Source organism: Myxine glutinosa, chromosome 7 (assembly GCF_964187855.1).
Source record: "Myxine glutinosa chromosome 7, kmMyxGlut1.1, whole genome shotgun sequence".
Taxonomy (NCBI): Eukaryota; Metazoa; Chordata; class Myxini; order Myxiniformes; family Myxinidae; genus Myxine; species Myxine glutinosa.
This window is the reverse complement of record NC_136267.1, coordinates 171,029,029-171,039,941: the sequence shown is the minus strand read 5'-3', so window position 1 is coordinate 171,039,941 and position 10,913 is coordinate 171,029,029. Positions and strand designations below refer to the sequence as shown.

General features: G+C 43.8%; 1 protein-coding gene across 1 annotated transcript in view; it reads right to left on the bottom strand.

Moving 5' to 3' along the window:
* Positions 1-1,686: 1,686 nt before the first annotated feature.
* Positions 1,687-10,913, bottom strand: part of LOC137430913 (1-phosphatidylinositol 4,5-bisphosphate phosphodiesterase delta-1-like) — a 66,894-nt gene continuing 57,667 nt past the window's right edge. The window contains exons 2-3 of the mRNA XM_068121685.1: positions 2,737-2,901; positions 1,687-1,958 (exon numbers count right to left, since the gene is read on the bottom strand). Of these exons, the coding sequence (XP_067977786.1) occupies positions 1,687-1,958; positions 2,737-2,901 (437 nt within the window). The remainder of the gene's footprint in view (positions 1,959-2,736; positions 2,902-10,913) is intronic.

The window sequence follows — 10,913 nt, the reverse complement described above, 5'->3', positions numbered from 1 at the left end:
GTCCGCGGTGATGCCTCGCAGGGCGAAATGAGAGTCCGCCTGAGCGAACCAAACAGCCGCGTGAGCCTCCCAGAAGGTAGGCAGTTTAAGCGTCACTGCCGTATCCATGTCGGTAGGTCACCAATGAAGGAACTGCGCTCCAACGCGAGTCGAAAGAATTGACGTGACCAAAGACGGAATTCGTCCGAGTTGCTTTATTGAAACAAAACAGCTCAGGTATTCTCACAAGCCCGTTTATCGGGCAGCAATATATATACACATTTATGTCGGGAAGTTTGCCCGGCAAAAGCTATACCGGGCATGCTCGGGTGTCAAGGGCGAGCCTTGGAAAGGCGAGTCTGGACCTGCCCGGGCGTGTTTGGCTGCGGCCTAGCAAGTCGAGGCTGGGCGTGCCCGGGCGCTCTGGACGAGCACTGGAAAAGCGAGAGCGGGCATGCCCGGACGCTCTGGGCGAGCCCTGGAGAGGCGATAGCGGGCATGCCCGGACGCTCTGGGCGAGCCCTGGAAAGGCGATAGCGGGCATACCCGGACGCTCTGGGCGAGCCCTGAAAAGGCGATAGCGGGCATGCCCGGACGCTCTGGGCGAGCCCTGGAAAGGCGAGAGCGGGCATGCCCGGGAAAGACGAGACCGGGCGTGCCCGGGAGGTTCGGGCGTGCCCGGGAACAGTGAGTCTGGACATGCCCGGGAGAGGCGCGTCTGGCCGTGTTCTGGCCGGTGCAAGGCGATTGTGAGCATCCAGCGGTAACCGCTACAAATGTTGTTTTTTTTCACTTGAGCAATGTCGGGTCCTCCAGCTATAAATGCTTCCATACTTTACTCGCTACTCGGGGTACAAATACAAATACAACTTCGTCTGGGGGTAACATAGACTACATGGCCGCGGCCTCATTCAGGGTTGTCGGGGACCAGGAGAGAGGCGTAAATTCTCTATGTAAATGTGTACCTTGTAGCGCCACCTGGTGATGGTGGCAGAGGGTATTACATTTTCCTTTTTTACCTGGGCAACACTGAGGTTAAAGCATTCTTTGCATGGGTAAATTTTCCCTTGTTCCATTCCCTCCCTCCCACAAAACGGAAGGGCCTGTCAAAGCCACTCCCCCCCAACCCCCCCCCCCCAAAAATATGTATATGTAGTACATCTTTCCCGTCCCTCTCCCCTCACGTCACCCTCCCCTCTCCCTTCCACTGCCTTCCACTCCCTTCCTCACCCCTCCCTCTCCTGCCACTCCTGCAAAATATTGGCTCACAAATCAAATTGGTGACGTTAATCCTGCACGCGATTAATTTGCAAATTGCAAATTTTACAAATATGCAAAATTTGCAATTCAAAACAAAATTGCAATTTGCAAATTTGCAAAATAACCACCAAATTTGCCTTCACGCTCAAGTTCGCGCTTCACGCTCTATTTGGTGAAATGTAACTCCTTAACTCCAGCATAACCAGGTCAAGACCCCTTAGGACCCGATCCGGCCGCGTTACAATACTCTTTTGGACTATTATAGCATCATACATACAATACAGTAGCTGACAATGTTAAGTGTTTGGTTGTCTATAATAATCAATCAAATGCACATCATCACAATTGTGATTTGACATCACTGGGTTGATAACATGACTTCGTGTAACCAATAAAAGGTGCAATCAAAACTCTTTCAAAATCGTATTCTACACACTTCAACATATTCTAATATGGGTTAAGGTGTGGATACGATTCTGTCAGAGCAGAGTTTTGCTGGATCGTTCCAGAAAGACAACGCAGGCCGTTTACCCAGTGTTGGGCATCTTCCTTCGAAGTGGCAACCACGCTGAGTGCTTCCTGGTTCCCACTAAAGATCAATGAAAAGGCCCTATCATCCAGTGCTGATTCCTTCCCTTTTCCACTGTTTTTCTCGACAAGCTGGCGCAATGAATCTGTCTGGCACCCATCCTGCACATCGATCAAGTCCTGAATCCTGACTGATACATACAAGAAACAGCATCGAAGTTTGAACATGACATTACACGATGTAACAGAAGTCTGAACATGAATCGAAACAATCCCAAAGAACCAATTGTTACCTTTTCTTTAGCAAAAATTAATCCATGCTTCCCCCTCCAACAAGAAAACACAACATAACATATCAGACCCAATGTACTTAAAAATTAGGCTGTGATGACATTACCTCGACATGCAAAAATCTGCATAATCGACTCCTACCTTTTGATTGTTGAATCAATTCAGTGACCCGATATGCAAAATCTTAAAATTTCAGGTCAATCGGATGAAAATTGACAATTTTATGTGATGCTGACCTTTGCCCTTTTGACCAAATTATGAATTTACCTTCTCTATTTTCTCATAATAAAGCTTTTTGGAAAATTTGATGACAAAACCCAAATGGTAAATTGAAATTTCATGTCATTTGGATGAAAATTCATGATTTTAGGTGATGCTGACCTTTAACCTTTAACCTTTCGATAAAATTATTAATTTGTCTTCTCCATTTGATCATAATAAAGCTTTGGTGAAAATGTGATGGCAATAACTCAAATGTGAAAAAAGTTACAGTCCAGACAGACAGACAGACAGACACAGACACACACACACACACACACACACACACACACACACACACACACACACACACACACACACACACACACACACACACACACACATACACACACAGAAGTTATTGCAAAAGAAAACCCGGCTCCTGCTGTCAGCAAGGAAGGATAGGCTAATAATACTTACAGGTTGTGATTTTGGGACCAAACAGCTTTCTGGAGCTGCAGCAGATATTACAACAATCCTCGGATAAGTACAGATTTCGCTCCTTGGTCCATCCATTAAGGCGCACCTTGTTAAAGGTTGCACCATGCAGCAGCATTTTCACATCCGCATTGGCATTGTCCACACCTAAATCATGCACACACAGAGCAAGAAATGTTAAAATTTTCAATTAATCTCTGATATGTTGGACATTGTATTTCCCTACGTTGGTTTGAGCCATCTGTTGTTTGAAATTGTGGCTTGTGCTCGCACTTCCGGCTCCCTATTATTTGGTATTCCTGGTGATGTCACCATGTTCTGACATTAACACCCAGATATTCTGTTGTCCATACCATATATGTATAAATAGTTTAGCAAATCAAACCACAGGCACAATGACATTAAGGCAGGAGGGAAAGGGTGAACCCCGTCGTGGCAAAAAAACAACAAAGAGTAAATTAAGATAGTTAATATGGCGGCCTTTGGGTTTCTCTACTGAATAACAAAGAACTGTCCACAATAATTTATCTATTTGTAATATATATTCAATAAGCAAGAAGTAAATTCCTGTATAGGGCTAGTATGAGGGTATTCTGACTCAACCACAGGACTCGAACCCACGAACCTCATCACTTATGCAGTCACAGCCCACTGAGCTATTGAGTCTCCAGGATAGCCTCAGAGATTTCTCACATGAACACTGCGAGCTTTATAATGGTCGATGTCTTACATGCCTGCTAGGCAGACCCCAATAATTTATCTTTTTGTAATACATATCTATATATATCTATATATATATATATATATATATATATATATATATATATATATATATATATATATATATATATATATATACGTATATATATATATATATATATATATATATATACGTATATATATATATATATATATATATATATATATATATATATATATATATATATCTATCTATCTATCTATCTATCTATATATATATATATATATATATATATATATATATATATATATATATATATATATATATATATATATTGTTGCGGATATGAGGACTGTATATTTTTTGATTGTGTATTATTATTATTATTGTTTATTCTGCGCCCCCCTGCCTCCGGAGCTGTGTAAAGGTGAAAGGGCATCCCATAATTAGTCCACAAGCATACACGTCAGCCAAATAATAGAATACCTCTGTTTGATAGTTATCTCTTATTATGTGTTTTTAGAGTAAGGCTGTGTCTCCCATTAATTGAAATACTCCATTGCACCAGTGAAAGAGATAGATTCCCTTCATTCCCACTCCCCAACACTTCCATTCCCCCCTTTCCGTCAATTGCAATTCGCATTGCCAACTGCATGTTGGGCGGTTTTCCCTTCATCCGCCATTGACCACGAGGCAGGGTTGGGGGAAGGAAGGCGGGTCCCCACCTCGTCAGAGAGGGGAAGAGTGAGCCAGCCCCACTCGACCAACCATGAACAAGGGGTTTGGCTTGAGAGGGCGGGGGAGAGAACGTTTGGGGGAGGTTCGAAAAGGTTAAGGGGCGGGGCCTATATAACCCACGGCGGGGGTGTTCCCAGGAGAGATGCACTTTGAGTTGGTCACAAAGAGTCGGTTGCCAGTAGAGGGTCCGTGAAGAGTTTGGTCTGAGTTGGTTGAGAGTCGGTCGTCAAGTGGAGAGTGGTGAAGAGTCAGTCAGTGGAGTCGGTTGCCAGAGAGAGTTGGTCACAAAGAGTTGGTCGTAAAGAAAGAGAAGGAGAGAGAACCCGTCACACCAAGGCTCCCCAAGCTCCGCGTTGGCTCCACCAAGCGTTCACCTCCACCAAGGCTCCACCAAGCTCCGCGTTGGCTCCACCAAGCGTTCACGTCCACCAAAGCTCCACCAAGCTCAGTGTTGGCTCCACCAAGCGTTCACCTCCAGCCATCCACCTCCTGCCATTCCTGTCATTCCCCGCGTGAGTCTGTCTTTTGTTTGTTCTGTCCCTGGGTATTTAATTAAGTCTGTAGGTAAGCTAAAATTTGCACTGTGTCACCTGCGTCTTATGTGTTGTAAATAAACCTTGATTGCTCCTTTTTGCTTGTGTAAATAATAAATCCAATTACTCTTCTGTCCATCTATTCGTTTTATTCCTTTTCCTCTTTGCATTCGTCGTTTTAGTCTTTTCCCCTCATTGAGCAGCTGCGGCGCGATCCGGCCAAAGTCCTGGGTGAATCGGGTGAGTCAGGGATCCTGTAACGGTCGCGGCAATACCACCGCTCGGTAAATAACATCTTAATCCGCGATCAGTAACAATATATATATATATATATATATATATATATATATATATATATATATATATATATATATATATATATATATATATATATATATATATATATATATATATTGTTACGGATCTTGGGGGTCGGCACTCCCCTTATCAAAGGGGGATTAATCCCCTTGTCCTTTAAGCTGGCCGTCCCGAGTCCTGGAGCTATGACGTCACTTCCGGTCAGTGCTGAATAGGGTGGTAGGCCGAATTGTTCCTATTACCCAAGTACCAGCACCTTCCGGGAAGTGAGGAAATGAGCCCTGCCCGAGCCGCCACGTTAGTGGACACGCCGAGCGAAGCGAGCCACGACTCAGGCCGTTAACAATGACTAACCCGATTCTGAGCGGTTCCTAATCGTGCCACAGGTACTCAATTGAAAGAAAGGACGGATTCGATTGGATTAGGGAAAACCAAGAAAGAACAAGGTAATTTATTTACAAACCAAAAAGAAGAGGAAAGGAAAGAATGTACAGGAAGAAGAAGAAGAAGCAGGACACAGGGCAGGCTTAACTACAGTCTTAACTTACGACCCCAGACAAACATACGCACTCACACGGGGATTGTAGCTGGTAGGGTGGAAGGTACAGGTGGATGGTCCAGGCGATGGGGTCCAGGCTCCCGTCCTGCGGGTGAAACCCGGCAGGCAGCTTGGCGTATGGTGGAATGCGTGCGGACCTTACATATGGCGGGGGGGGAGGCTCGTGTCCTTCAGCGTACGTAATAATTGTATGGCTGTGCCAAACGCACCCTTTCCAAGGTTCTCTTACAGCGTCAGCGAGTGAGTCCTTTCGCAATGTGCGCTCCTGGATCAGTCCCGTTACAGGGGGTTCTTCTGCGCAGTACCATAGAAATCAGTCCTTCAATAAAGCGCCTTTCCCAATAGTCCCTTTTCATGAGCGCCGCTGAATGAGTCCTTTATGATCAGACGTCTCCGCGTAGTCCCCAAGTCCGTAAAAGGGCTTTGCGCTCGCGCTTTTATAACACGCGCCAAGATCACTCTGCGCTCCACAAAAGCCACGCCCATTGGTGCTCTTCCCTCAGCCCTGGTTGGCTGGCGGGGGCTTACCGGCCAAGCCTTTGACGGCTAGTTGACGGGCCACACATTGTTCTTGGCGTCCCGCCCCCTTTTTCCTCCGGGCCGACCGCATAGTTAATGGCAGCGCTAAGGCAGCGAATGCTGCTGGCAAGGCGCGTAATGGCGGCGCTTGGAGAGGGAGGTCGCAAAATGGCCGAAATGGATTGGGAACTTCTCTTATTTAATTGATGTAACGCAGATTCAACTATTGGAAACACGGCCTTAACTAAAACACATAATAATGAAATAACTGGTTTTTCTAAGGTGGCCTATGTGTTGCTGTGGCCTAACTAAGGGTGCTACCTTTAACCTTTTAATGTCATATTTACAAGTGATTATTTATTTACAAAAGTGTGGGTTCTAAAACCGCAACACTGCACCCTCCATTACGGGCCCGCCCGCCATTTTGCCTCGCTCCCGCCGTTTCGCATCGCTCCAGCCTTTTCACCTCACTCCAGCCATTTCACTGCACCCAGCCGTTAGCCTGGTTTGCGTGTGTAACATGGATTTCGAGTGGGAATTTGTGGTTCTCCGTTTGGGAGCCGTTGAACATTCATATCCGAAGGTGTGATTTCCCAGTCGCCATTTGGGTGCACCTTTGCGGCTCTTCGGCAGCGTTGACTGTCAGCCGGCTTGGATTCTGGTCTCGATACGACCTTTTCCTTGCGATCACCAGAGCGTGGATCGACTTTGGCTGGGTGCCGGGACAGAGACTTTGGGGAATGTTCTTTTCGCTCACTTGGAGCACAGTGAGTTATTGAGTAAGAAACTGATGGTACCATCAAAGGAATGATATAATATTTGTTGTACAATTGATTAATATTGTACTTGTGCTGTTATTCTTGTGTGACATTAATACAATACTTGTTTTTTGGTAACAATTGGTTGGTGTGGTTTCACCATTGGTCATTGACACACAGAATAACACATCTTTCTGCCGTGACTCCTTTCGGGGCTCGGAGGTACACCGTGACCGAGGTTTGGGGAGGAGCACATAACAATATACATATACATATATATATACGTGTGTATATATATATATATATATATATATATATATATAATATATATATATGTATATATATATATATATATATATATATATACGTATATATATATATATATATATATATATATATATATATATATATATATATGTATGTATATATATATATATATATATATATATATATACACATATACATAAACAGATACATACACATACACATATATATATATATATATATATATATATATGGGTGGTCCAAAAATTTGAAGATTGGATGTGCATTTCTCCACAAGCCTGCCCCTATTTCTATTGAAGAAAAGAGTTTGTGGTGAATATTTGAGCTTGTTTGGACAATATTTAGAGGTTGCTCAAAATGTTGACAAATTTTAATGAATAATAAGATACAGAATTTTTAGCATCACACATCAATTCATAGATAATTATCTATTTTCAATTACTCAAATTATTTATTATTGTTGGCTTGCACTTGTCTTCAATGGTATGACCAAGAGATTGTGCAAAAGCACACGCCACAAACATAGCACGCCGATCTGAGAGATTTACTCTGTCCAGAGTTAACACTTTTGCTGGAGTGACCACCTTGATGGGAGCCTTTTTCGCCTGTTTGGCAGAAGATGGACTTTGGAGTTTGAATTCATTGTCCCCTGAATCGGAGCTTTCAATCTCAGACTCATCATCATCATCAACCACAGCCGATGTTGATGGAACAGATTGTATCTCTATTAGAGTCTCAGCAGCATGTTTCTTCTTTCTTTTATCTTCATTCTCAAGCCTGATACGCTTTCTGTTCTCATTCACTGCCAGAGTGTTGTCCACAGATCCCATACATGAACTTGAGGGATCCTCACGCTGCATGATAAGGAATGCTTTGTCTTCTTCATTCGTCATTTTCTCAAGCGCATCATTTGGTGAGATATCGAAGAGGGATTGAAGATCATCTTTGAACATCTGCTCCTTCACTCTATAGTTTTCGAATGTCTTGGTTCTATTTTTATTTACCAGTTTGTAGGCATCATACAACTTCAAAAGTTGACGCTCACAGGAATCTACTCTCTGCACTGGAATTCGTGCTTTCTCCCAGTATGCACACACAGCTTGTACACTAAGATTGGCACTTTCACCAACTGCATGGTGTTCTTGTATGTGATGGTACACCATTTTCTGCAATGTGTGTCCTTTGGTTGGTAGTCCCCCACATATTATTTCCTTTTCAGACTTGCCCAGCAACCAAACTGTGGAAGAGCTGCGAGTTTCTGCCATCTGAAAAAAACAGGCTAAATTAAACATGTTATTTTTTGAGCAACCTCTAAATACGTTCCAAATGACCTCATATTTGGTTCCTATGATCTTTATAAAGATAGGAACAAGGACAGCCTTGTGGAGCATGGATTGTTAATAGTATTAAATATTACATACAGTCACGTGAAAAAGTAAGTACACCCCATGTAAAGTTTTGACTTTTTCAACATATTTCAACATACAGCTATTTGATCTTCATTTCAACAATATTGACAGATAAAGGTGATATAATATAACAAATATCATGAAACATTTACATTTTGTAGTCCATTGTATAATTTAAATAACCATAATGCAAATTTCGCATGTGGAAAAAGTAAGTACACCCTTGGCTCTCATAGGTGGTATTGCCCCCTTTGGCAGAAACAACCTCAAGTAGGCGTTTCTTATAACTGTCTACCAGTCTCTGACATCGACTGGGAGAAATTTTTGCCCACTCCTCCATGCAGAATTCTTTCAGCTGTGTGATGTTTGAGGGGTTTCTTGCATGCACAGCTCGTTTCAAATCCCCCCACAACCTCTCGATGGGATTTAGATCCGGGCTTTTTGGCCATTCCAGAACCCTCCATTTCTTTCTTTTCAGCCATTCCTTGGTGGATTTACTGGTATGTTTAAGATCATTGTCATGTTGCAAGGTCCACCTTAGGTTGAGCTTCAACTTTCCGACAGATGGCCTCACATTATCCTCAAGCACCCTCTGGTACAATGAAGAATTCATAGTGGATTCTATGATGGTGAGCACTGGAATTCGGCCCTGATGCCCTGATGCCGCAAAAAATTGTTTGGCCCTGATGCCGCAAAGCTGCCCCAAACCATAATATTTCCACCACCATGCTTTACAGTTGGTATCAGGTTCTTGTGGTCAAATGCTGTCTTTGGTTTTCGCCAAACATGTCTTCTGATACTATGGCCCATTAGCTCTACATTGACTCATCTGTCCAGAGCACATTGTTCCAGAAGTGCTGGTCTTTGCCTAGGTGTTCATTGGCAAACTTTAGTCTTGCCCTGATGTTCTTTCTGGACAGCAAAGGTTTCCTCCTGGCACACCTCCCATGTAGATCAAATTTGTGCAGCTTCTTTCTAATGGTAGACTCGTGCACTTTGACATCAACAGTGGCAAGAGCTACCTATAGGTCCGTGATGACATTCTGGGGGTTCTTAGAGACTTCTTTCAGCATCTTGCGGTCTGCTCTCGGGCTGAACTAGCTGGGGCGGCCTGGCCTGAACAAGTTCGCAGTTGTTTGGAATCTTCTCCACTTGTAGATGATCTTCCGGACAGTCGAATGATTGATTTCAAATTGTTTGAAGATATTTTAAATCCCTTCCCAGATGCGTAGGCATTGATAAGCTTCTTTCTGAAGGCATCAGAGAGCTCTTTTGATCGAGGCATGGTGACGCCGCACACTTCAACAACAAAGAGCAAACCAAACTAAATGTCTGAGGTTTAAATAAGACAGGTTCCTCCAAGATCCTCTCTAACGATGTTCTAACCATTTGCCCCTAAGCTGGTGCACCTGATTCTAATTTTAGGTATTTGAAGTAGTCATAAATGTAGGGGTGTACTTACTTTTTCACATGCAAAATTTGCATTTATGTTTATTTAAATTATACAATGGACTACAAAATGTAAATGTTTCATGATATTTGTTATGTTATATCACCTTTATCTGTCAATATTGTTGAAAAGAAGATCAAATAGCTGTATGTTGAAATATGTTGAAAAAGTAAAAACTTTACATGGGGTGTACTTACCTTTTCACGTGACTGTATATCTGTGGACCACCCTAATATGAAATGGAAGGGAGACGAAGTGGGGAGGAGGCAGCTTTGTGGGGGAGGGGGGAGAATTGGAGAAAGATAGTAGGGGGGATATTAGAAGGGGAGAGTGGGGGGGGGGAGTTTTGAAGGGGAGGGGCGAGGGGGAGTTTTGAAGCGGAGGGGGGGGGGGGTGGGAAGAGGTGAGATTTGGAGGGGACGGGTGAGAATTGAAAGGGAATAGGTGAGGCAGGAGTTTTGGACCGGAGAGGTGAGGTGGGATTTTTGAAGGGGAGGTGAAGGGGGAGGGGGGAGTTTTGAAGGGGAGGGGAAATCTACAGTAAAACACTCCTAAAGTTTTCTGGTAAACTCCAGTTTGTGGTTTGTGCTATAGGTCACACAAGATCTGCCAGCAACCCTCTCCTGCCAGCAACCCTCTTCTGCCAGCAACCCTCTTTGCCAGCAACCATCTTGCCAGCACCATCTTCTGCCAGCAACCATCTTCTGCCAGCAACCCTCTTCTGCCAGCAACCCTCTTCTGCCAGCAACGCTCTTCTGCCAGCAACCCTCTTCTGCCAGCAACCATCTTCTGCAGCAACCCTTTTCTGCAGCAACCCTATTCTGCCAGCAACCCTGTTCTGCCAGCAACCCTTTTCTGCCAGCAACCGTCTTCTGCCAGCAACCATCTTC